This window comes from Bubalus kerabau, chromosome 10, assembly GCF_029407905.1.
Source record: "Bubalus kerabau isolate K-KA32 ecotype Philippines breed swamp buffalo chromosome 10, PCC_UOA_SB_1v2, whole genome shotgun sequence".
NCBI lineage: Eukaryota > Metazoa > Chordata > Mammalia > Artiodactyla > Bovidae > Bubalus > Bubalus kerabau.
In genome coordinates this window covers 41,372,776-41,399,339 of record NC_073633.1, presented here as the reverse complement: position 1 = coordinate 41,399,339, position 26,564 = coordinate 41,372,776, and the positions used below count along the sequence as shown (strand labels likewise).

Genomic DNA, 26,564 nt, shown 5'->3' with positions numbered 1-26,564 from the left:
ATGTGTACTGCTAGGGGAGGATAGCAGCAGCAGCAGCTAGGGGAGGTACATACTGTGCTCCACTTAAGAAACAAATAGTCATTCAACAAACATTTCTGGAGTGTTCAAAATACTCCATGCACTGTGCTGGTGGGGAATTCATGAGAAGGTTTCAAGGAATTTAGATGGTAGTTACCTTGTGATAGCTCATTACAGTCCCTCCCTCTGTTTTGAGAAAGCCTTTGAGAGGAGGGGCTGTGGCTTTCTGTGTGTGCACATCCCCTTGTAGACAAAGCTCTTAGAAGACTGGGACATGCTTATGAACATTTAAAAATGAACCAAGAAAAAAAAAAGAATCAGAAATAGTCTGACTTTAGAGTAAGCTCAGTATTTGGCATGGCACAGCAGCAGCACTCCGGCAGGGCCCCCCATTTGCTGGGGAAAGTCACAAAGGCTCAGAGCAGAGATCTCCCTGAGGACCCTAAGTTTTGTGGAGAGCAAGGGCTAAGGGGATTGTGGGGAAGGAACCTCTGGTCAGCCTGAGAACAAAACTTGAGATGACCCTGGGAGGTAGAGAGGAGCTGTGCTGGGCTTGCCTGGGCTGCAGGCCATAGGGGGTGGGGTGGGGGTGGGGGATGCTGGGCGGGAGAGCTGGGCAGGTTGAGTATGGACCGTGGCCAGCCTATGGCCAGTGAATGGGGCTGTAATTAAGCTGCGGGTAGGTTTCTGGTCACACTCCTGTTGGCTGAGAACAAAGGCCCCAGGCGTCATTGCCCAGGGGGAAGGAGAAGGAGCGGTGTGGGGGGGGGGGTGGCGCGTAACCCAGAACCTGCTATTGGGTTGGGCAGCTGGCCTCCAGCTGGTCAGGGAACTCTGTGGGCACCTCTGGAACCACCGGCAAGGTGGTAAATTCAGAGGAGCTAGAATCCTGTGAGGCCAGTGCTGATGCTAGAGGTGAAGGGGATCGGCCAGCAAGTGACCAAAGGGTCACAGGTTCATGGAGCAGGGGTTCTCAGCCCTGACTATACATAAGAATCACCTGAGCTGCTCCCTAGAGGTTCTGATGTAATCGATCTGGGACGAGGCCTAGGAGGCACTGGTATTTTCCAAAAGATTCCTAAGTGACCCAGAGTGCAGCCAGAGTTGAGAACTATCGCTTGTTGGGAGCACAGGGCCCTGTTTTAAACCCTAGGGCTTCACCTCCCCCTCCCCCAAGCCCATCGCGATCAGAGGTCTTGCCTACTGGACCAAACAGTGCAGGTGCCCTGGGCGGAGAGGGAAATGGACAACAGAGTCTCCTAGGCCTGGGGGTGGGGCCTTTGGGAAAGTCCTCCTCTTCTTGAAACCCCCTCCCCCAGTGGAAAGTTACCCAGGGAAGCGGCTCTGGGCAGACAAGGCAAGATGGCTGGGGAGGTTCCCATGGCCTTTTCGGGCCTCCAGGAAGGGACCTTCCTACCTCACTCCCAGCCCCCGAGACAACACCAGGAGAACAGGGGAGCAGGAGGGAAGAGAGATAGACTCAGAGCACCTGAGCTGATGGAGCCCGACCCGGTTCAGGGACGTGCGCTGGTCCTGAATCATTTCCCGGATATAGCTCAACAGCCCAGACTTCAAGGTTTTGGGGGGGAAATCTTTTTTCCAAGTTCCTCGATCTGTCATCCCACTCCCCAACCCCCCCCCTCCGCCCACCTCCCCGCCCCGCCGGCCGGATAGGCCTGGACCAGTGTCCTCTCTCGGCTCCCCCTCAGCCTCCCAGCTCGGGCTTCTCCACTGAGCTCCCTGGACATTGTTTCCCGCCTCAGGAAGTCTCTGATGCCCTGCGCTGGATTTTGTTTTCCTTGTTATCGGGACAACTAATATTTTTTCCTGTGCGGAAAAAAAAGAGATTTTCCCAAGCAGATTACAGCTGTCAGTGAGGGGGGAGGGGGCTGGAGGTTGAGCCCTCCCTTAACCCTCCCTCTCTGCCACCCTTCCAGGGCAGGGCTTTTGAACCAAGGAGGAAGCGCTGGCCCAAGAGCCAGCCAGGCCAGCTGGAGCCAGTGACAACTCTGGCCTTGGGAGAAAAGTCAGGCCCCTATCCTCTGCCTGAGGGGACCCTGCTCCCTGCTAAGAGGGCTGATCCAAGGTCTGGGTCACATGCCCAAGGGCAGGGAGAGGATCTGGGGCCTGCCTTCCCTCTAGCGGGCCAGGAAGAGCAGGCCACTCAGCAGTGCCCATGGGGTAAGTTCTGTCTGAATGGCACATCCTAGGCGCACAGTCACATATGTGGATATACAACACACACATACACATCCTGGGCTTCTGTATTCTTCCTCAATAAATGCTCACTTTCTACATGAGGTCCTATGGTTCTAGGGAGAGGACGCCTGAACTTTTGGGGCGGGGAGCTTTAGCATAACCAGGATTGCAGCAATAAGGCCTTACCTAAGATGACCAAGTTTTTTTTAAGGTTCACAACAACAAACAGAAGGGCTTTAGATGTGGATTACTCTATTGTTTGTGGTTTGCAAATGTATTTAGAAAACTAGCCTGCCCCCTCCCATGCCCTGCACCCTCCTGCAAGGTGGATGGTCAGCTCTGAAAAGGACCCTCCTATCTCTGTGTGATAGCTCCATGTGGGCTGTGTGCAGGGGTGAGCAAGGCTATCTGTCCAGGGGGTGGAGGAAATAGAATTTCTATTGAGATTAATTGTTTATCTAAAAAATAAGTTGAACTTTAATAATACTTAATATGTGTTTTGACTGTACTATATAACCTATACAGAGATATTCATAATCTAAAAAATTTGGAGACCACCACTCTGGGAGATCAGTGAGAGCTTTCAGACTGGGTGGGGGAAGGGAACTGTGGAGGAGGGGCTGGTGAGCTCTGGGTGCAGAACCATTTGGGCCGGGTCGGACGCCCAGACGTCACCAGCATTGTGGACTTTCCGGGCCATCACTACCTGCTGTGGCCTCCCCTCTCCCTGCCCACCCTCTCAGGCCCGCTGTGTTCCCGTTGGGCTCTAGGACCTTTGGCTGCCATGCTTCCCACCAGGGAGAAAGTGGTCGTGTGTGATGGTCTCTATACCCCAGGGAAGGGTGGCTGAACTGTGGCTGGGGTCCCTCTAGCTGCCCTGGATGCTGTGTCACCCCAAGAGAAAAGTCCCTGGCGGGAGGCGGCCCTCTGCCGGGAGGCTGTTTCCTCAACCAGCCAAGGTAAGAAGTGGGGGATTTCCAGCCCTGTCCATGGGCTGACTTAGTGCTGGGGGCTCCTCTCCTTCCTCATGCAGCCCAGGCCCCGGTGAGGACAGAAACCCCAGAGTTGGGCCCGGTTGTCAGCCAAGGGGTGTGGGAGCAGAGTCAGCTAAGCCCGCAAGTCTGCGCAGCTGTGACTCCCTGTTCCATAATGAGCCAAGTCCAAGGCGGAGCCCCAGGGCCACACCTGGGGCCAACAGGGACCCAGTCCTGGAAGACCCCAGCAGGCCTCTTGGTGGGGAGTAGGACCTGGAAATCCAGAGCCACACTTACTCATGGTCCTGTGGGGAATGACTCAAATCAATGAATGCCCCTGCCTAACCCCAGCCTGCCCTGGTTCTGGTGGTCAGGGGAATGGCAGGTCTGTATTTTTCCCTTTTAGGCTCTACTAACTGGCTGGTCCTTCCAAGGATGCTGGAGAATCAATGGAGCCAATGTGGGCCCCTTGGGAGCTGGGAGCCAGGACCCTCACGTCCCAGACATCTTGCCCTAAAAGCTTGACCCCAGGAAAGGGGAGCCATGCCCTAACAGCGTCCCCTTTCTTCCCGCACTGTGGTCAACTGAATGAGGAGAGTGGGTGTGATCCTGGGGGCTGATTGGAGACAGAATTAGGCAGATTTGGTGACCTGGTGATGGTGTTACACACAGACGCCCCAGCTCCAATGACGGGTCACTTAGGCCCAAGTAATGGCTTAGGAAACAGCTCGACTCTTCCTCCACTTTCATGAAGATTCTCTCGTGCCTCAGACACTTGTGAGTTTCACTTCATTGCCTGGCTTGTATGTGTTTGCTGCGTGTATACATACCCAAGCCTGAAGGTTAGTGTGACTGAGGCATGTGAGGTGGTGGAAGAGACAGGGATTCGTGCAAGGTCCCTGAGCATGAGAACATCTGAGAGGTGAAATAATAAATCCAGATATCATCAGCGCAGGCTGGCAATACACCATGATAATGTACATGCATTATCACTAATCTAAATACCAACCAATCCTCTGAGGAAGGTATCATAATCGCCATTTTACAAATCAATAAACTGAATGAAATCGAGAGAAGCTAAATGACCAGCCTGAGGTCACACGGTAAGCAAATCTAGGTGAGCATTTGAACCCAGGTCAGTCCAAGGCTAAGCCAGAGGTCTCTCTGTCAGGCTCTCTCAACATGGTTCTCTTCAGTTATGCTCCATCTGCTCCTTGTCTCTGAGGCTCTGGCTGCCCTAGTCTGAGGTAACCCCCTCTCCCCCTTCTTCCCTCCCCTTTGGTCAAGGTGGCCAAGCAGAGCCTGTTCAAGGCTGTGTGGAGCCCAGATGCTGGGCCCAGACCTTCATACATCTAGCCTGTGCCCATTTCAGAGAGGGTCTGGCTGGCCCTGGGCGGGATCAGCTAGGGCAGAGCTGGGGCAGCTGTTTACAGTAAACAGAAAGCTCCCGAGGAAGGAAGGAGGGGAGGGGCTGGGGTCGTCATGGAGACAGGGAAGAGCAGCAGGGCCTCAGCCCTGATCCACAGTTAATAGTAACGCATCCCTGCGCCTTCTAGAGCTGAGAAGGCCCATGGAAGGTCCAGACGGGCAGCCTAGCCAGAAGGGGCAGGGGCAGGTTGGGCCTCGGAGCCATGCCTGCTGAGAACACACTCCCACCTCATTACATATTTCTACTTATTGCTAACAATAACAACCACTGTTTATTGAGCTTTTTTTAACAGCAGGCCTGACGCTAGGTCCTTGAGAGTATGTTTTCTTATTTAAGCCTAAAAACAACCAGGAGACAGGCAGAATAACACTCTCTAATTAACAGAAGAGGAAATTGAGGTTCAGAAGGATGAAGCCATTTGTCAAGATCACACAGCTTGTGACAGAGCAAAAATTTTTGGATCAAAAACTCTTTACCAAGGCAGATAGGAGATGAGCTAGCAAGTGAAGCTCTGAGACTCTCAGCTGGTGGGGAAACTGAGTCCCTTGGGTACCAAGGGGACTTTCCCAGTCTTCTGGCATTAGTCAAAGAGATGGCTGGGGACAGAACTCGTGTGTTCCAGCCCTAACCACTAGACCACACGGCTTCTCCATGGCCTGAGCTGGGAAGGTCCAAAGAGAAACTCCCTTTCCAGCCCCAGCCCGGTCTGTAGATTCTCCCCCAGCCATCAGGCTGCCCCTGTGGAGGCCAAGCCTAGCCAGGGTGCCTGGGGGATGCTGGGGGGTTTCTGCCCACACATATGGTTTCCAGATTCCAGGGGATGAAAAGGAGGCCCTTGGGGGCGGAAATGGGGGATGTGTGATGACAAATTTAGACTGATTGCTTTAAAAAAAAAAAAAAAAAAAGGCCTAGAAACCCTAAAAAATAAAAGCAAAAAGTCCGCTAGAAAAACCAAAGGGAATTATTTGATTGCGGAGCCAAGTGCTGTGAGGTAGAACATGGTTTAATGTGGAACAGTACCAAGGGTTCTCCTGACTGTGCTCAGAGGATGACGGCGAGGAAGAGGAGTTCCGTCTGCTGTTTCTGGCTTTACCCCCTGGACTTTGAGACAAGGCTAAAAGTCGGGCCTGGCTAAAGTCGGATGTCTGGAGTTCAGGAGCACTTGTTGGGGGGGCTCCCCTGTAAAGACTGGGCCCTTCCAATGCCAAGGATCCTGGCTTGTGGCCAGGGGTCCCCATTGGCTCACAGAGCGAGTTGCCCTAGGGGAGGCTCCAGCTGGTCTGTACTGGGAGCATGTAAAAAGATGAACTGTAAGTGGGGGGTGGTCTGGGGTGTCTCTGAGTCCCAGCCTTAAAGGGAAATCGCCAGGAACAGAAGGTAAAGAAAGGACAGCTGCCTGGAATTCTGGCCTGCAGCAGGCCCAAAAGGTCAAAGGTCAAGGGGGGACAAGGGGGACTTCCTGAGGCTCTCTGGGGAGTGCCAGCCAGCCAGGCTGTTGTGCAAGCTCTGGGCTGGACCAGAAGGGCAAGCTGGCAGAAGAGCCCGTGCCTGGCCTAGTCCCCTCAGCCTCTCATATCTGTTCCCTGGAGCTGGAGTAGTGCCCTCTCTCCTCCAAGAGATCAGACCCCGCTCCCTAACAGCACCCTGTCCCACCTCACTGGCCACACTCTATATGCTTGAGGGCTTCCTCTCGAATACTCATCCTGAACCTCTCCTCCCCCGAAACCACCATCTTTTGAGAAGCAGAAAAATCTCAAGTAAGCGTCTTTCTTCCAATTCCACTCCGATTTCCGACGTGATCAAAAGGGTTCATGAGGAGAGAGCCATGAGAGGGGGGTCACAGGCTCTCAGCTCTAAAGGAACAGGCACAAGGAGAGTGGAGGTGAAGCAAGCATCAGGGGTGTGTGGGCGCTGGGTCCTGGGTTAACCACAGATGTGCTGCCCTGCTCTCCCTTAGGCTCACATAAGCCTCTCTAGGTCTATTATGTTTGAGTTTAACGAGTGAAGAAATTGAGGTTCTGAGGGTGTGATTAAACTGACAGCTGGTAAATAGTAGAGCAAAGACTTGCATTTGCTCTTTCCAGATCGCCTCTCTGTCTCTCAGCTCAACCCACCTGACTGGAGATGGAGAGCGAGCACAATAAAGGGTCTAGGACCGTATCTGGCTCCCAGAAGGTGTAGGATCATTACTGACTGATGCTGAATCTCACGGAGAAGGGACTAGATCCTGGATGGAGCCTGGCGTATCACAAATTTCTCCTCTTAGATTCAGCATCTATAAGAGCAGGAGGTGGGGTTGCCAGCTCAGTGGTTTTTCCAACTTGGATTCTGGGCATCCTGGCATCTCATAGAAATTGGGATGGGGGAGAAAGGATGGTGAGTAGGTATGTTCCCTGCCTTCTTCCAGCCCAGATCCCATCAGGGAAGCTCAGCATATCAATATAAGGTAGTGGACATCCATAAGGGACGCTTTTATTTGAATAAGGGTCCCACAGAACTCTATGACCTCCACCTGAGGTCCCTGCAACTCTGACCTTCTGGGAGCCGTGATCAAGGCAGGTCCTGGGCTGGGGAGAGAAGCCAGAGGATCTAGTGAGGGAAATGCAGGAAGCCATGTCTGGGCTCCTAGCCCTATGGCAGGAAGCAGGTTAAGGTCAGAGCCATGAGATCAGGCCTCGGCAGAGGAGGTGAGTTAGAGACACATGGCACTTGCCTCTCCACCCGGGAAACACAAATAGACCTTTGGTCACAGCAGCCTGGAAACCAGAAGTAGCACCCACCTTCCTGGGGGTCAAACCTATGTCCCTTTCTCCTTTTCTTCCAGGCCTGCTTGGGCTTGTTCTCAGTGGACATCAATTGTGGTCACCAGCCACGGGCCACCCTAACCTCCTATGACCTCTTGGCTCCTGCTGCTCAGTTCACAGGCTACTTCAAGGTGAAAGCTGAGAAAAGGCAAAGCTGCTCACAGAGAGGAAAGCCCCTAATAGAGGGCATTTAGTGGGCAAGGCTAATCACCTTGAAAGAAGGACCCTACTTGGTGCTCCTTTATGGGCCAGCCCTAGACAGAGTTGTCCCTGTGCCTCCGTTTTCCATTTTGGAAGCTGGGCGTAAGAATGGTGTCCCTCTCCTGGTGGCTTCAGCATGCATAGCTCCCAGCATGTATAGTCTCCATGCTCTAGGTGAAGGAGGAAGCAGAGGGTGGCCCTAGAACTATCTAGCATTCTCCTTCTGTCCCACTGCTCATCCTGGCCCTGCCTCTGACCACCATTCACCCTCAACCTGCTGCAGGGCCCAGCCTTGCTCCATGTAAGCAAAGCTTGCCAGCAGGGTCCTTTGTGGGGCTGCTCCCCTGTGGCACTGCCTAGGGGCCCCACCATGGGGCAACAGATGGACCTATGGTCTCTACAGAACAATGGTGGGGGAGGGGCCCTGGCATCGCCTGCCCCAAACAGGAAGCGCTGCATGAGCTTCAAAGAACTGGCAGGGCCAAGGGGCTGAGTGGCTGGAGCCGGTGCCAGGACCGGCGGCTGCCTGAAGAGATGCCTGCCAGCCTCGGGATGCCCAGCCTGCAGTGGGGGTGGGGCTGCAGTGGCAAGGGCAGCTGGGTCTCGGCCGAGGACGCTTTGCACCCTCGGTGCAGCAGCCTCTGACCTGGAAGCAGGCTGAGGGAAGGGCGCTCGCACTCAAGGCTGTTTCCCGGCTCTGCTGCCACCCGCCCGCGGGACTGCAGGTTCTTTCCCAGACCACAGTGGGTCTGGCCCTCCAGCAAGTAACCGTGAGGGGCAGGGCTGGCACTAAGCCTGCCGCCCACTCCCTGCCTCCTGCTCCCAGCTGCACTGCTCAGAGCCTTTTCCTCTCCACTTCCTGTTCACACAGGGGGGGGCGGGAAGTGGAGGGAGGAAGTTGGGGGGAGGCGAGTAGGGGGGACCCATTGAATAAAAGGAATTAACCGTTTCCCTCCTCTGACCTCTGGGAATTTCCGCCTGTGAAAGTGTCTCGAAGAATCTGCAGAGTTGAGGGAGTGAGGAGGAGGTGTGCCCCTCTTGGCCCCCTTCCCTGCCCCCTCTCCCGGTGTTAGTAGTGGGGCCAGATAACTCCCTCTGGGCCCCCTAACCTTTTGTTTCCCTGGCGCCAGGGGGGCAGCGCCAAGGGCAGCCTGGAGCCTGGTGGCCCCCTCCCAACCAATGGGGTTAGGGTGTCCCGCCTGCGACGCGAGTTGGGCGCAGCGGGGCAAGAGGAGGCTGAGCAGGAACTGCTGGGAGTCGGTGGTCCCTGGGGAATGAACTCACTCCCGGACTGTCCGGGCTCTGAGCCCTGCGCCCTCCCTGCCAGGGTTGGCTTTGGCCTGGAGAAGGGCGGTGGGCAGTCGGCCGAGCCTCAGACGTGGGGCGGGCACACCCTCGGGGGCCACTCCCCCTGGGGCAGAGGAAAGGAGCTGCTGGGTTAGGGAAGCCAGTAGACAGCGCCCCCTAGTGCCCGCCGCTGACTCAGCCAGGCGCCCCCCGCAGCCCCCCCAACAAGGGCCCTCTCAAGGGCGGGCCTCAGGAAGCACCTGCTCCCCAGGACCAGTGGCCGCCCTGCATCTCCCCCAGGTGGCTTCCTTGTTTACAGGCCTCCTGCCCTGATCCCAGCGTCACTGACTGTGGCCACTCCTCCTATTTCCAGTGACCGCTCCAGAAGCAGCTCATTCATCTTGGACCCTGCCCACGCAGCTGCTCCCCCACCCCCACCCCCCCTTCTTGATCCTCCCCCCAGGCTTAGGGCCAAGGCCCCGAGGGCCTTCTCTCTTCCCTCCACTCCAGGCCTTGCTTGGTTTCCAGGGATCTAAGAGCCGTGGCTTCCCGTTGCCCTGACTCAACGGAACCCCATTCTGTTGGTGCCAGAGAAGATTGGGGCCTTTTTCCAGGAAAGAGGAAGCAGCCTAGGACCAGATGGGCAGGCTTAAGAGAGGACAGAAGGGGCAGGGGTGTCCCAGGCTGTCTTAGCCAAGTCTTCTGGGAGGAGGGAGCAGTAGGGCAGCCTTTGCTTAACTAACATGTTATTAGGCACACATTATGTGCAAAAACAGAAGCCTCAAGCTGTTCCAAGTAAGCAAGTGACCAGACCAGTGGTAGGCCAAGATTTACCTAGTAGACAGTGGGGAGCAGTACCCTGAGCCCTGGACTGGGCATGTCTAGGTGTGAGGGGAGCCTTAGGCCACATGGAGAGGAAGGGAGCAGGAGGCCCCCCAAATCTTCCTGGGGCACTGGAAAGGGAACAGGATTAGGATGGGTAGGGTCCCCTTTGTTTCCATTCTTGCTTCAGGGGGAAGATGGGGAGTCTGAGGCTCATCAAAGATAGACAGCTTCTGGCCCTATCCCTTGGCAGGGGCCATGAACAAACCCTGTTGTTCTAGTGGTTGGGGAAGAAATCAGCAGGACAAGATTCTCCCAGAACTGCAGAGGATAAATGTCTTGGGAGAGCCATCACTAGCCAGGTGACTTGACCCCAGCCTGATTCCAGGAACACTCACTAGTTATTTCGTCTCAGTCTAGGCAGCTGACTGACCACACCCATAAAGCTGGGCAGTGGACTGTGAACACCAGTCCATGGAGCAAAGGGTGCTCAGCTGATGTCACAGGAAGGCCCTGCTTCAGGACTTCCTAGGGCTTAGCCTCAAGCCACAACTAAAGAAGTATAAGTTGGGGGGGATGGGTAGGTCATAGGAGCTAGATAGGGAGAAAACATATCTGCCAAATGCTATGGATGGCAGCAGCAGCAGTCTCACCTCCATGGCGGACCTCTGCATTACAGTTAAGGGACTTCCCTGGTGGTCCAGTGGTTAAGACTCCATGAAAAAATGAAACAAACATCAGTGTTACGATTAAATGCCAAATAGTGGTAGGGCAGTATCAAAATTGGGCAGAAGTTGAGAAGGCAGGGTTCCAGGCTGGTGAAGAGACAGGCAAGCAAAATCTAGCATGTGTAAGAGCCAGTGGAGGTAGGAAGAATGAGGGGCTTAGATTTATGATTAGGCATTGAGATTAGCAGAAAACTCCTGGGACAACCAGGGAGGGAACAGACCAAGACTTGAGAAGTCAGCGCCCCCAGCTGCCTGAGTGTGGAGAGTTCTGTGGGGAGCAGCACCATCTGCTGGCCAAGGGGAAGAACAGACCCTGCTCCTAGACTTGGGAGTGCTGTGCTTAGTCGCTCAGTTGAGACTCTGCAACCCCAAGGTGTGTAGCCCTCCAGGCTCCTCTGTCCATGGGATTCTCCAGGCAAGAATACTGGAGTGGGTTGCCATGCCCTCCTCCAGGGGATCTTCCCAACCCAGGAATCGAACCCAGGTCTCCCGCATTGCAGGCAGATTCTTTACCATCTGAGCCAGCAGGGAAGCCCATGAATACCAGAGTGGGTAGCCTATCCTTTCTCCAGGAGATCTTCCTGACCTAGGAATCGAACTGAGATCTCCTGCATTGCAGGTGGATTCTTTATCAGCTGAGTTACCAGGGAAGCCCAGACTTGGGAGGGTAGGCCTTAAAGCCCAACCCAAGCTTGGAGTCAGAAAGAACAGAGTGAAGGCAAAGAATCAAAAAATCATCCTGTCACATCTCCAGGAGGAACAAGGGCCAAGGCTTGAAAGTATGAAGGGCCTTGGCAGCTTCCTGTGGCACCCCAGTCCCTCTTAGAGATCACTCACACACCGCTCTCCCCAGCATCAACACAAAGGCACCAACTCCAGAGTACCAGGGCAATGCAGACAGTTTAATGCTCTCCACCTCATCACCATCTCCCACTGTCCTCCAGGAGGCTCTCTGCCCCAGGGCACCCCTCACACTGGAGCCCCAGACAGTGTGTGCACAAGGGCAGGCCCACCATCAGCCCCACCTCTCACCCCAACCCATGCCCAGGGCTTGGGGGGCTGGCCTTTTCACCTGCGGGACCGAGAGGCAGACAGAAGAGAGCGCTTCTGAGAGAGACAAGCCACAGTGATAGGGAAGGCTAGGATAGGAGGTAATGCTCCAGGAGAACAGGTGTGTGGAGAGTGAAAAGGAAAAGAGCTGTTACACGCAGGGGGATAGTGATGGGGTCACAATTCTGACTTCTCCAGGCTATGGCCCTCTACTGGGGAAGCAGGCTTATGGCCTGGGCAAAACAGCAGCTCTAAGGCAGCTCCGAAGACCAGCACAGGCAGCGGGCAGAAAGCATCAGCTGATACCCAAGGGCAACAGGGATAGTTGCACTCCCCCGCCCTACCGTCCCAGCCCAGCAGCCTCCAGGAGACTGAGCACAGATGATGCTGTGGCTTTCCCAAGAAGGGACAGCCCCTCAACTGCCTGCCCGCCTATCGGGGTTGACATCTTCCTACAACCAACTGAGGTGCTCCTCCTCATAGCGCTGGGGGTCGATGAAGGGCCGGTCAATAGAGCGGATCATCAGCTCCCCACAGTACACACACTCAGCGGCCACAAGTTCATCCAGGTCAGCCTTGAGCTGTTCCCGGCTGGGCCCCCCAGCAGCAGCGCCCCCCTCAGCCTCCTTAGCCCGGGCAGAGCCCTTGGCAGGGGGTGGAGCAGCCCCCAGCTTTCGCTGCAGCTCCTCGAGCTGGGCCTGCTTGTAGGCCGGCAGGCCAGGCCGCACAGCCTGCAGCAAGCAGTCAGCATGGAACATGTGGCCACAGAGGAAGAGGTAAAAGGGGCGGTTGAGCAGGGGGAAGTCGCAGGTGGCACATTTGTCCTGGGGCTCTACGGTGCCATAGCGGCCCCGCAGCTCCTGCAGGTCTCTCCGGATGCGCTGGGCACTGGCTGTGGCCTCTTCCATCTCTCGCTGTAGCTCTTGGATGTGGTGGTTGTAGGCCTTCAGTGAGCTGCAGATGGCCTCCTTGAAGTGGTCAATGGTGACGAAGTCAGGAAAGAAAGGCAGCACATCTTCAATCTTGAGCAGGGGGCAGCTGGCCAGGCAGGCCATGGCCGTCTGCACATCTTCCTCCTCCTGCACCACGTGCCGCGCAATCTTCAGCCACAGCTTCTTGCGCAGCTCTTCGTCTTCCTCAGGCAGGTCAGCACACTGCTTGGCCAGGTCCACATCCACCTGTGGGGAAGCTGAGAGTGTTAGGGTCAAGTCCCCTCCCCACTCAGGAAAGAGTCTGTGGGAAAGACAGATGCCCGAGAGAATAGATGCCCAGAACTCCTGGCAACAAGAAAGATCGGGCTTCTGGGAGCTGAAATAGGGGCTACTGAAACAGGAAGGAACCTGAAACAGGAAGGCCTGTCAGTAACGGGCCTGTCCCTGTCAGAGCTATGCTAATGCTACTTATTAATGGTGGGCCTGCAATATTAGCAAAGTTAAAAATCACCTCGGGAAATAGCCAAAATACAGATTTTTGGGCCCTCACCCAGACATTCTGATTCAGTAAGTCTTGGATTCAAACCCAGGAATTTGATTTTTTTTTTTTGACTGCAATGCATGGCTGGCAGGATATTAGTTCCCTGACCGGGGATTGAACCCGTGCCCTTCGCAGTGAAAATGCACAGTCCTAACCACTGGACCACCAGGAAATTCCCTCAAATTTTAAATAGCACTTTATATAATCCTAAATAGGTGATAATTCATGATCTGAGCAATGCAACTCAGCACCTTCCCATTCTGCAATTGTGGCTAGCATGTATGCAGAACTTACCTGTGAGGGAAGTGCTTATTGTATTATCCCCATTTTGCAGCTGAATAACCTGAGGCAAAAAGAGGTTCAGAAACCAGTCTGAGGTCACACAGCCTAGTACAAGACAGAGCCAGAATTCAAACCCTGACTTCTGAGTCGTGTTCTTCACCTCTGTACAACAGCTCCTCTGCGAGAGAGGCCAGCACCCCTTAGCCACGGTCCAACCCCCCCAACTTTCAACATGTCTTGCTTTCTAGTCCTCTCTCCCAGATGGGGTCAAGGATCACCGGCTCACCTGCAGGGCCAGGTCCACAGCCTCCTCATACAGCTCCAGGACCTTGTAGACGTGGACACAAGCACGGTGGTGGCCGTGCTCAGCGCAGAGCCGCAGCGCATACTTGAGATCATAATGCACGCGATGCGGGCTGGCCCCGGCCTGCTCCAGGTAGGCCAACAGTGAGGCCGGCTGGCCCCGGGCATAGAGCGACAGCAGGTAATTGTGAATGGCCTGCTCGGTCTCGCCCAGCACGTTCACGCAGAACTCCATGTAGCGGATGGCTTGGCTCACCTGCTGGGCCTCGCCACCTTGGCTATAGTTCACCAGGGCAGGGATGAGCTGCCGGGCATCCAGCCGGCTGCCCATCTCAATCCAGGCGTCCACCAGCTGGCGAGGGATGTGACGGATGAGGATGGGCGAGAACTTGTAGAAGAGCTGGGGATCACGGTGGCGGGCCAGCACGGCCAAGGCCTCCTCGTAGGCCTCATGCTGGCAGTGGTAAGCCACCACGCGCTCGTAGTCCTGCATGATCACAGCAAAGTACACCATGTGCTCCGTGTCCCCGTGGCTGGCCAACAGCTCGTGGATGGAGGCCCGGCTGGCGAAGAGCCACTCCTTGTGGCGAGGGCTGCTGAGGAAGGAGCGGAAGCGCTCACGGGTTTCCCGGTAGAGGTTCAGGGCGTCGGGGTCACCCTGCAGGGCCCCGAGCCGGCTCAAGTAGAGCTCCGTCAGCCAGGCAGTCAGCAGGGTTGCCTGGGTTCGTTCGGCAGGCTTCAAACTGGCTAGTTTTCGCTGCAGGAACTCGGCCAGCGCCTCCTCCTGTCGGGCCTCCAAGAACTTAAGGGCAATCTCTTCAAAGTAGCTCTGAGTCAGGGCATAGCAGCGGGCGCTCTCCAGGTAGCGACGCTGGCGGAAGCAGAAGTCAGCCTCCCGGGCCAGGACTGTGTCCAGGCAGTCAGGCCGCTCTCGACAATACTCCTTGGCCAGGTCGAAGCGGTTCATGTCCAGGTAGGTGCGCCAGACATCCCGTGCCTCCCGCTGTACGTGGTAGCGGAAGACAGCCCGCTCGGTGTGGGCCCACAGGTGGCCCGTGGAGGAGTCCTTCACCATGTGCTTCAGCGGCCCAAACTTCTCCAGGAAGTGGTCCCGCAGCACCACCTGTCCCGTCAGCGTGCACACTGCCTCCACCCGGTCTGCCAGCAGCAGCAGGAAGTGGAACTGGGTCAGGACAATGGCCAGGGGTGGGCTGGCCCCGGGACCCACCCCCTCTGGGTACTCCCAGACCCGCTCCTCACTCAGCAGGGAGTCCGGACGCCCGCAGTCCAACGATCCATACAACACGCCATCTCCCATCATCCAAGCGAAGGCCCGGGGCGCAGAGCGCAACTTGGGGGTGTAGAAGGCCAGCTCGCTGTAGCCCAGACTGCTGGGGAACTCACGGAATGGGGGTGGGTGGTCAGCGTAGGCAGCAAAGAGCCCCGAGAAACCCTGGGCCTCAGCTCCCTCCGCCACTCGGCCTATGAACTGGAAGAGGCGCTGCCGAGTGGTGGCGATGACAAAACCGCGCCCTTCAGGGCCCCGCTCAGCCTCAAGGGAGCACACAGGTGCTGGGCCCCCTTCTTCATTTAGCACGTACAATGGACGGAAGTAGAGATCCGGGGCAGGGCCAAAAAGCCCACCCTCGCTGGCTGAAAGCTCTGCTTCGAAGATCTGCCCTTGGGCGGTGCCAACCAGGATGGGGCCCGTGCTGCTCTCAGTGCCCAGGGCCTTATTCCAGCCCACACTCTCCACCAGCTGCCCCTTCCAGCGTGCCAGGGGCCGAACCTTCTGTCCATTACGATTCACATAGAGGACCTCAGTGCTGCTCAGAGCGATCAGCAGATGAGAGCCTGGAGGAGGGCAAAGCATGGCACCCTAGAGGATGCTGCCTTTCCCGCCCTCAGGTCCCACCCACCCCGGCAGTGACCTGCCCTCAAAAGTCCCCATCCCCACCTTAGAACTCTATCACTACTCACCAGTGGGGTCCAGGAACATCTTGTGAACTTTGGCATCATCCTTGCGCCCCAGCTCCATGTGGTTGGGTTCATTTGCTTTGCCCAAGTCAATGCTGTCAAGACAAGAGTCAGAGCATGACTCCAGAAGAGGGCAGAGCCTTTTTTTGAATCACAGACCTCTTTATGGAGAAGGCAATGGCACCCCACTCCAGTACTCTTGCCTGGAAAATCCCATGGATGGAGGAGCCTGGTTGGCTAAAGTCCATGGGGTCACTAAGAGTCGGACACGACTAAGCGACTTCACTTTCACGCATTGGAGAAGGAAATGGCAACCCACTCCAGTGTTCTTGCCTGGAGAATCCCAGGGACGGGGGAGCCTGGTCGGGTACGTCTATGGGGTCGCACAGAGTCAGACACAACTACAGCGACTTAGCAGCAGCAGCAGCAGCAGACCTCTTTATAATCAGATGAAAGACACAACCTTTCCTCCCTGAAATCTACACAGACACATAAAATTCTGAATACAATCCCAAGGGAACTCTGAAACACATATGGAGTCCTCCTTCAGAACCCTCAGCTCTGAGAATCTACTTCATTTTGAGAGTCACTAAGCAGAAGTCTTTTGCTTCTGCTCAACACACCCCCAGTGCCTCCAGGAAGATGGGCAGGGACATCCCAGAATGCTGGGGTAAAAAGGGAACCACAAATAGTAGCTAATGGTTATTGAGCATTTTCTAGATACCCAGCAGCATGCTAAGAGCTTGAGCTAGTATGACCTCAATTAATCTTCACAGTAATCTTGAGGGGTATTTCCTTAAGGTTATTCCCTATTTAAGGTATTTCCCTTATTAAAACCTTTTCAAATGATACGCTCATTCTAACCAAAGAATCAATGCAAAATTGTATGAAGGGGAACTTCCCTGGTGGTCCAGTGGTTAAGAATCCACCTTGCAATGCAGGGAATGCGAGTTTGATCCCTGGTCAGGGAACTAAGATCCCACAAACCTCAGGGCAACTGAGCCTGAGACCCACATTGAAGATCCCATGTGCCGCAACTAAGACCCCACACAATCAAATTTAAAAACAAAAAGTAAGTATGTACGAAGAAAAAGTTAATGACTTTCCTTCCAAATTCCTGTTATTCCCACCAGAAAAAAGTGATATTAACGTCTTTCTCCATGTTCACAACATAAAGTTATTTTATCACTGTTTTTATAATTTATACCTTACTTTTCTCAATGATATCATGAACATTCCACTGGGTCAACAGATACAGCTCTCATTGTTTTAATAACTACATAATATTTCCTTTTATGCCCGAATCATAACTTAATCATTTTCCTACTGATGGGCATTCAGCTTGGGTCTAGTTTTTCCTACCAGAAACATGGCTTCAATCAACATCCTTGTATATATACCTTTCAAACTCGTAGTTTTCTTTCTATTACTTGAATTTCCCAAAGTGGGACTGCCAGGAAATGTCACAGATATTTTAAAGTTTAACAGACATTACTTTTCCAAAAGGTGGTGGCAATTTATACTCTTTCCAGCAATATATGAGTCCATCTCTCTATATCTTCACCAGCATCATACACTGCTATTTTAAACTCTTGCTAATCTTATAGGTTAAAAATAATAGTATCTTAGTTGTTTTATTTATTTATTTTTTTCAATTTTTTGGCCATACTGCACAACATGAGGGATCTTAGTTCCCCAATCAGGGATTGAACCCACGTCCCCTGCATTGGAAGCACAGAGCCTTAATCACCGGACCACCAGGGAAGTCCCTTACTGTTATTTTAATGTGCATTTCCCACAGGTTTAAACTATTTTCAGATGTTTACTGGAAATTTGGAGTTCCTCTTCCGTGAACTGCTTGTTTATTATATTGTTTACCTTTCCTCTCCTACTGAACTTTTTCTTATTAATTTCAAAGGGTTTTTTAAGGAACAGGAATGTTAATCTTTAGTCATAGATGGAAAAACATTATTTTCCCACCGTCTTTTGTCCTGACCTGCCTCATATGCTTTTCTATTTTTATTCTGTCATAACAGCAATTACATAGTCAAATCTATCTTTTCCTTTGTGGATTCTTGATTTTCTAGCTTGAGTAAGAAGGTCTCCCTTAAGCCCAAGGACATAGAAATTTATTAAATTTTCTTTAATATTCACACTGCTTATTTTTTTATATTTAAATAATTATTCTACTTAGAATTCATTTTTGTGATACAGAGATTTAGCTCTGTTTCATCTCAGATGGTTATTCTGAATAGATAAAAAATTTTGCTAACACCTTTTGTCATGTATTATTTCCATTTACTTGAGATATTTCCAGTTTTATTGAGATATTTTATTTCTACTTATAGTGAATTTATTTCAGGACTCTAGACAGTTCCACTTATCTACATGACTAACTTTGTGGGTTGGTACTGTTTGTAACGGGTTTCCTTGGTGGCTCAGTGGTAAAGAATTTGCCCGCAATACAGGAGACGGGGGTTCAATCCCTAGGTCAAGAAAATCCCTTGGAGAAGGAAATAGCAACCTACTCTAGTATTTTTGCCTGGGAAATCTCATGGACAGAGAAGCCTGGTGGGCTACAGTCCATGGGGTCACAAAGAGCTGGACACGACTTGGTGACTAAACACACACAGAGTCTGTAACAGATGAAGGGACGTGTTCAGAGAGACCAGGTGACTTGCTCAAGATTCCATTGCTGTAAGTGGCAGAGCTGAGCTCTGAGTCCAGGTCTACTACACTACATCAGTTCTCTCTGTGAAAGGATAGGATATTTCCCCAAAATCCCAAATCACTGTTTCACCTGCCCAGAATGGAAGAAAGGCCTGGTCAATCAACAGTTCCAAAATACCACCAATCCACTTCCTACACTCCTAAACCTTCTGGGTCTTCATTTACCGGAGTAGTGTATCCTTGCCAAGGCTCATGCAGAGCTGATTGCAGGAGACGACAAGACTGGTGATGCGCTCGGAAGGGGTAAAGTCAATGCGCTGCTTCGTGAAGATGGGCGCTTCCTTCTCTAGCTGGGCATTCACATATCCTAGGCAAGAAGCAAAAGAAAGGTTAACTATGAAACAGAGGAAGGGCAAGAAGAGGCAGATTGCTCCCCTCCACCTTCTTCTAACATATTCCTACCCCAGGATGTTGGTTAGTGACACTTTAAATATCAATATATCAAGCACTTTACTAATCACCTCTACATTAGTCCTACACTACATTGTAGGTTCTGGGCTCTTCCCACACCTCTGAAAGCAGTAAGGGGTTGATTCTTTGAACCCTTGGGATGCTATTAAACCACTATGTACCTGCTCCTGGTGGTAATGAGGGAAAGTTTGAGTGTTCTCCCTTATCAGTCTTTGGCCAAGCAATCCCAGCTCAACTAAAGTCATCTAGTTCCACTTTCTTCCCTCCTCCCTGCCCATGCAATAATGCTCTCAATGAATCTCCAGAAGAATGAGGGCAGAGGGATCCCTGAGAAACCCTTCCAATCAGTTGGTTAACAAACTGCTGGTACTTTCTCTCTAGCCTTAACTTTCATTTCTCTATCACTACTCAAAATATTTCAGCACTTCAGATGCCTCTGCCAACTCTGTACTACTTTCTACAAAAACTTCCCCTCACCATCCAGCTGCAAACAGCTCTACCAAAAGCTTAAGATACTTCATTTTCCCCTGTTCAGTGACAGAGTTCCCTCTAGGCTCATCCCTCCTTCCCCTACAACACTCCCCTTTCACCAGTTCTTTACTCATTCTTTCTTTTACCTCCACAAGGGGACTGATGGGAAAAACACTGAATCAGATGAAGCCTATTCTCATCTGAACCTATTCTCAGTTTTCCCAACTGCTGCCCTCTAAGCAAGTCACTTCCTTATCCGAGTCCCAGTTCCCTCTTAGAAGGACTCTAGTGGCATGGCCTAGATCACGCGGCTGTGCTTGCTGCTCTTACAAACTTCGACCATCCACCGCCTGGAGGCCATAAGAACCTGAGGAGAACCAAGGGCCTAAATCCAGACTGCAGGTCCAGGAGGTGAACCCGAGCTCCTGGAGCCACCCGCTCCGCTCCTCCCATGCAGATGCCAGGAGAGCCGAGAGGTGCAGTGGCGCCCTCACTTCCCTTACCCGAGTGGGGGATGCCCACGCTGGGGCAGCCGGGCTGCAAGACGGTCGAGCGGGACAGGGAGTCCTCGTATTCATCCAGGATAGACGCCATGGTGCCCGGCCTCTGGGTCCTCCGTCCCAGGGATTACAACAGGGCTCCCCCCAGGGATCCCCGTCTCCCCGGATTGGAAGCTGCGACTCCCCAGCCTCGACAGGAATCTGACAGATCCTGGCAATCCGCCACCGCCAACTCCTCCTCTTTAAAATCCTGAGAATCTTTTCACTCTCGCCTTATAGAGCGAGAAGATCAGAGAGCCCGCCTCCTTGAATTTGGCGCAGTCCTGCACCCAACTCACGCCCCCAAGAGAGCACCGGTTCCCCTTAGCCGATCTCAGGTGGTCCCAACGTCGCCTGAGCAGCTCAGCTGACTCCCGCCCCTGGGACGCACGCCTATAACGTAACTTCCGGGTTCTCAGAGGCCCACGTTTGCTGGCGCAGGAACGTCGCGGAGCCGGCCCTTGGGAGGTGCAGTGAGGTCTGCGGTGGGCGGGGCCGGATGATGGTAGGGGCGGGGTAGGGTGGTGGACGGGCGGGGCTATGGCCTAGCTGGCTCTCGGAGCGGAGTTCTCCGTTCTCTGCTGCGGAGAGTCCGAGCTGGTGGTGGTTTAGTCACTAAACCGTGTTCGACTCTTGCGACCCCATGGACTGTATGTAGCCCGCCAGGCTCCTCTGTCCATGGGATTCTCCAGGCAAGGATACTGGAGTGGGTTGCCATTTCCTTCTCCAGGGGATCTTCCTGACCCAGGGATTGAACCCAGGTCTCCTGCACTGCAGGCAGTTTCTTTACCGACTGAGCTACCAAGGAAGCCCCTAGGTGGTGGACTGGCCCCGCTGAACACAAGCCCCACCCTCCTGGACTCTGCTGCAGTTCTAGACTTTGACACCAGGAGGCAATCCTGGCTTTCTCAGTCGCCTTCCCAGACCCGCCCAGCGCAATCCAGCCTCAGCCTCTGAAAAGGTCCCCAGCATTTTTCACGCCCAGGCTTCCCTCCGGCAGAAGACCACTCAACCTCTCTGGTCGGCTCCCGCTCGCACATTTAAAAATAGTCCGTTGCCCTAGGTCCCCAGTGAAGGAAAAGACTACCCACTCCAGTACCCTTGCCTGGAGAATTCCATGGACAGAGGAGCCTGGAGGGCTGTGGTCCAAGAGGTCGCAAAGAGTCGGACACGACTAAGCGACTAACACACACACTAGGTCCCCAGGAGAACATTCCTTTCTTCAATCTAAACACCACCTAAATCCTGCCTTCACACGGCACAGGCTAGCAGTCCTGGCCTCTCTTCTCCCACGTCCAGGGACCCACCACTTTCCAGAAAGTGGCAGAGATGGTGGCTCGGCCAGTAGGAAGCTATGTGCTACCCAGTCTCTTCTCTGGTTTGTAGTGGCTCCTCCGTGTTGAGCAGTTACTCTCTGCCTGGCGTTGAGTTAGGTGCTGGGGTCACAGAGATAAGTACAACAACCGTCCTGGAAGATCATATACCAGAGGGGCGATGGGCCCATAAATAGGTAGTTAATGCTGATTGTGAGGTGAAAGTCGCTCTTGTCCTACTCTTTGTGACCCCGTGGACTGTAGCCTGTCAATCTCCTCTGTCCAGGGAATTCTCCAGGCCAGAACACTTGAGTGGGTATAGCTGTTCCTTTCTCCAGGGGATCTTCCCAACCCAGGGATTAAACCCAGGTCTCCTGCATTGCAGGCGGATTCTTACAGTCTGAGCCACCAGAGAAGCCCTAGTTAACGCTAGAAAAGCAATTTATGATTTGTTCAGCAGCGCACTCATTCCGCAAATGAGCATGCAAGCAAGCAAGCAAGCGAGTGTGTGTGTGCACATGCGCACACACACACACACACACACACACACACACACACACATACACATACACTCTGTTCCTGGCTCTGGGGACACCACACAGAACAGAACAGAAAAAAGTCTGCCCTCCAGATGTGTACAAGGGACATGGCCACAGTGCTGTTGAAGCACAAGTGCCTGAAAAGCCTGGCTGGAACAAGGGATGAGGGATGTTGGAGGCGGATGGGGAGTCCAGAGCAATGAAACAGCGAGGATTTGGGTGCAACTGCTCTTGGTTTTCCCTCTTCCACCTGCCGGGGCAACCCAGAAAGAATCTGTTCCTTTCTTTGGGCTCATGGGCCTTGCTACCTTGCTAAAGTGGAAGACTCTAGGCAGGATTACCAATGTCCTGGCTTTAACCCACAGCCCCGGATTAATGACTAAGAGCGCCCTCTTTGTTCTCAAAAACTTCCAGATGTGCAACGTACATGGTGTGGTTATGCTTCTCTAGCTCAACTTTCCTAGTAGGTGCAGAGGACTGGACCCTCATCGGCCCTCACCAAAGGTTCTCTGGGCCTGGAGTGTCCCTGACTGCTTCGCGGTCCAACATATTAAATAACTTCCCAGAGCTCCTGGGCAGGCCTCTCCCACCTGAAACCTGTGGCTGCGACATGGCTACGCCGCCAGGGGCACTGAGCAGCAGGTTAGGTCCCAGGAGGGAAGGTGCCCAAGCTACAAAGTAGGGAGGTTTCTGCCCGGAGAAAAGTGATCCCAGCCCCGAAGCTGCTTGTGTGTAAGGCTCCACCCCAGATCACCTGCCGGCTGCATTTTGATAAACACAAATAGGTCCAGACGAAGGTCAAATAAGCAGAAAAGGTACATTTCCTACAGATGCGCCAAAAACCACACTAAGTTCCTAATATTCGGTGTTATTTCATCTTACCTCACACTAATGATATAAAATAGGTACTGCTCTTTTCCCCACGTTAGGAAAGTGGAAACTGAAATTCAGCATGGTGGAGCATTTTGTCAAGGTCATGTGGCCAGCAAGTGAGGAAACCAGGAAGCAATATTCAAATGCAAGCAAATGCTTAAGAGTTTACCACTGCACCGTCCATGACCCCAGAACAAGCTGAGGGAAGGGTGACACAGATGAATCCTCAAGTCTGGACTGTGCAGGGAGAGTGTGCCCCCTGCATGGAGCTGGTGTCTCAGGGAAACAGCTCTTCCAGCCACCTCACTGTCCCCAGAGCCTCCCTCTCAGTTCCACTGCTCTCTGGGATGTATGGGGTGGAGCCTAAGTGGGCCTACACACTCAATACTACTCCCTGTTGAGCTGATTACAGCAGTTTTCCCCCCCGCATACTGGGTCTTCAACCTTAGGCTGGACTTTGGAGTAAGAGTCAGAGACCAGCCTTCTTATTCATGCCTAGTCACTCGGTAGCTGTGACACTGTGTACATTTGATGCTCTTAGCGTTGATCTTCTCATCTACAGAAATAGGTATAATGATACCTAGTAGGTCTGTGTGGAAGAGTAAATGAGGTGATCTAGGTGAAAGCTCATTGTGATAGCACAATGTTCAACATAGAGCATATGCTCAATAAACTCTAAATGTGGCTTTAACCTGAGAGTCTCTCAAGTCCACCTCCTCCATGAGTCTCCCTGCACCACAATGTCTCCCTCAGAACTGCTATGGATTTCCTTGTATTGACCTCCACTGCCACCTATTTCACCCCACTCCAGTACTCTTGCCTAGAAAATCCCATGGTCGGAGGAGCCTGGTAGCCTGCAGTCCATGGGGTCGCGAAGAGTCAGATACAGACTGAGCGACTTCACTTTCACTTTTCACTTTGATGCATTGGAGAAGGAAATGGCAACCCACTCCAGTGTTCTTGCCTGGAGAATCCCAGGGACGGGGGAGCCTGGTGGGCTGCCGTCTATGGGGTCTCGCAGAGTCGGACACAACTGAAGTGACTTAGCAGCAGCCACCTATTTATGAAGCATGGGCATTTGGCTTTGATGTAACGGATGCTGATTGTGGGGAATATCTCAAATATTCCTGAGCACCTGAATACAGAAATGCATTAGGGAACTTACAGCTGGAGATGCAGATCCACTGACTCCTACCCAAAAAACCCCTGTGGGAAACTTCCCTGGTGGTCTAGTGGCTAAGACACAGAGCTTCCAATGCAGGGGGCCCAGGTTCGATCCCTGGTCAGGGAAGTAGATCGCACATTCTACAGCTAAGAGTTCTTATGCGTCAACTAAAAGATCCTGCATGCTGCTACTAAGACATGGTACAACCAAATAAATAAATATTAAGAAAAGAAATACGGTAGTTGTTGCCATGAAACAGGTAAGGGCTGACTGCTGGGCCAGGGAGAGAGAGGATTCATATATGAAAACCGGTGAATCTGAGCTAAGATTTGAAGTGCATGTGTGATTTCCAAGGACCAAAAAGGGAAAGCAGCAGCTTTGGGTCTGCAAAGACCTGTAAATAGTGATGCTGGTGGGGAGGTGGGGGAGGTGGGGGGTGGCTGAGGAGCACTGGGAGTAGGGCAGTGGGTGAAATGGGACTGGTGGTGGCCAGATTGTGAAAGCTATTGAATGGGCCATCAGAAGGTTTTGGCTGGGGATGAAACCACCTGATCTGGGTTCTGGAAAGATGGGTGGTGGCTTGGGTGGAGTCCACATCAGAGAGGATGAACTCTGAGGCAGAAACAGAGGAGAAGTGGAGAGGGCCCAGCCTGGAAAAGAGAGAGTAGACGGGGAAGACATTTCTGAGGAAGGGCCACTGGGCTTAGTGTCAAGTTAGGCACTGGCAGCAGAGAAGGCGATGGCACCCCACTCCAGTACTCTTGCCTGGAAAATCCCGTGGACTGAGGAGCCCGGTAGGCTGCAGTCCATGGGGTCGCTGAGAGTCGGACACGACTGAGCGACTTACCTTTCGCTTTTCACTTTGATGCATTGGAGAAGGAAATGGCAACCCACTCCAGTGTTCTTGCCTGGAGAATCCCAGGGACGGGGGAGCCTGATGGGGTGCCGTCTATGGGGTCACACAGAGTCGGACACGACTAAAGTGACTTAGCAGCAGCAGCAGGCACTGGCCAGGGGGAAGAGAGCCAGCAAGGAAGCGTGCAGGACGGCTGCTAGGAGACCTAGCACATGGTCCAGTGACAACTTTGTCTAGGAGGAGGATGAACTGGGTTGGGGTGGGGCAGAGGTCACACGACTGAGCTCAGTCTGGATGATTGCATTTGAGGCCCCTGCAAGGCATTTACTCCAAGAGACCCAGCACCTGTTGGACATTCCCTAACTCACTAATAAATATTTATTAAACAATTGCATGAATGAGTTTTCTCATGCTTTAGTTTCTGCATTTGTTAAAGGAGAAAAATCTACTTTGCAGTGTTTTGTGTTAAAATTAGTGAACCAATATTGATATATTCTTATTCACTGAAATCCATACTTTATTCAGATTTCCTTAGTGTTTAACCAAATAACCTTTCTGTTCCAGGACCCCATTCGGCAGATGACCTTGCATTTATTTTATAATGATTTTTTAATGTTTATTTGTATTTATTTGGCTGTTTTGGGTCTTTTTTTTCACTAGGGTAATTTTTAAGCTCTAAAATTATCTGATTTTATTTCTAAGAATATGTTTCAGTTATATCTAATTGTCTTTAAGATTCCAGGCACTTTTCATATTTGAACTGTGGACCTGTTTGCTTCTTTATCTTTAATCTTTATGAATTATCTGACTTTAAAATTACTGCCCACTTCTCTCCTGTTTAGTCTGAACCCCAGGGGACATCCCCCTCTTCACCACAGTGTTCAGATGCACAGCCAGGAGATGACTCTTGACTCCATGGGGGCTCTCAGTCCTGCCCCAGGATTCTGTGGCATTTCCCTACTTTGATCTTTGACCTACTTTCTTAGGTAACTATTGCACATCTTTCTGTCTTCCTTGACACCATTCAAACCTTTCCCCTTTTCCTAACTCTCAGCTAATAAATCTGTGTCCTATCTTCCTAAGAAGAAAGAAGCAGGAGAAGATTTATATAAGATCTATTGCCTCATCTACCCACTTATCTGCTCCTTTGCCTTCATTTTTTTTAATTGGAGGATAATTACTTTACAATATTGTGCTGGTTTCTGCCATACATCAACATGAATCAGCCATAGGTATGCCTATGTCCCCTCCCTCTTGAACCTCCCACCCACCTCCCTGTGCCGGGTCTTAACTGTTGCACGCGGGATCTTCAATCTTTGTTGCATCATACAGGATCTTTTAGCTGTGGCTTGTGGGATCTAGTTCCCCAACCAGGGATCAAACTCAAGTCCCCAGCATTGGGAGCACAGAGTCTTAGCCAGTGGACCACTAGGAAAGTACCTGACCTTGTATTTCGTTATCTTTTCTCCTTAGGCTCCTCTTGACTGTGGCAGTTTTTTCCGACTTTCCTTGTTTTAGGTGACCTTGACAATTTTGAGGAACACTGGGCAGGTAGAATGCTTTCTATTGGAATTTGTCTGTTATCTTTTTTTCATGATTAGACTGAGGTTGTTGAGTTTTAAAAGGTAAAGACACATTATCATCACCTCATATCAAGTGTGCATACCATCAACACTGCTTATCACTGTTGATGTTGATGTTGATCCCTGACTGAGGTTTGCCAGGTTTCTCCACTGTGCAGCTGCTTTTATCCTCCTTTTTAAACTGTACCCTTTGAATGGAAGTCACTATACACAGCCTACACGTAACGAGTGGAGATTTTTGCTTCCTTGGGGGTTAAGTATTATACAAATGGTTTGGAATTCTTTTACATGGGAGATTTATGAATTTATTTATAATTTTAACTTTTTATTTTAATCATATATTTGAATTGTTGGTACATTTTTTCCCAACTGTCTAAGTGGGAAATGAAGCCATCCGAGGTCAGCAGTCCTCAAAGTGGGGTTCACAGGTCCTTATGGGGTATGGAAGTCTCTCCCAAGGAGACCACACCAAGTCTGGTTTTATGAGAATCAGTGCCCAGAGCATCTGTGGCTTAAAGTGACCAGCGGGAGAGAAGG

The 26,564-nt window shown here is 52.3% G+C and overlaps 1 protein-coding gene and 1 non-coding gene across 2 annotated transcripts; both read right to left on the bottom strand.

Moving 5' to 3' along the window:
* Positions 1–11,343: 11,343 nt before the first annotated feature.
* VPS18 (VPS18 core subunit of CORVET and HOPS complexes) lies at positions 11,344–20,140 on the bottom strand. Its single transcript, XM_055537405.1, has 5 exons — positions 19,663–20,140; positions 18,443–18,584; positions 15,551–15,642; positions 13,554–15,424; positions 11,344–12,690 (listed from the first exon to the last, which is right to left on the bottom strand). The coding sequence occupies exons 1-5, from the start codon at positions 19,751–19,753 to the stop codon at positions 11,965–11,967; spliced, it is 2,922 nt and encodes a 973-aa protein (XP_055393380.1). The 5' UTR covers positions 19,754–20,140; the 3' UTR covers positions 11,344–11,964.
* On the bottom strand, positions 13,085–13,157 carry TRNAE-UUC (transfer RNA glutamic acid (anticodon UUC)). Its single transcript has one exon. It is a non-coding gene; the product is annotated as a tRNA-Glu (tRNA).
* Positions 20,141–26,564: the final 6,424 nt, after the last annotated feature.

What these genes read in the sequence shown, in the direction of transcription:
- VPS18 (XM_055537405.1), bottom strand. Translation starts at nt 19,753, where the DNA reads ATGGCGTCTATCCTGGATGAATACGAGGACTCCCTGTCCCGCTCGACC. An exon ending in CGTGGGCATCCCCCACTCGG is followed by an intron (nt 18,585 to 19,662) that starts GTAAGGGAAGTG and finishes CTTCTTGCCTAG; the next exon opens with GATATGTGAATGCCCAGCTA. An exon ending in GGCAAGGATACACTACTCCG is followed by an intron (nt 15,643 to 18,442) that starts GTAAATGAAGAC and finishes TTGTCTTGACAG; the next exon opens with CATTGACTTGGGCAAAGCAA.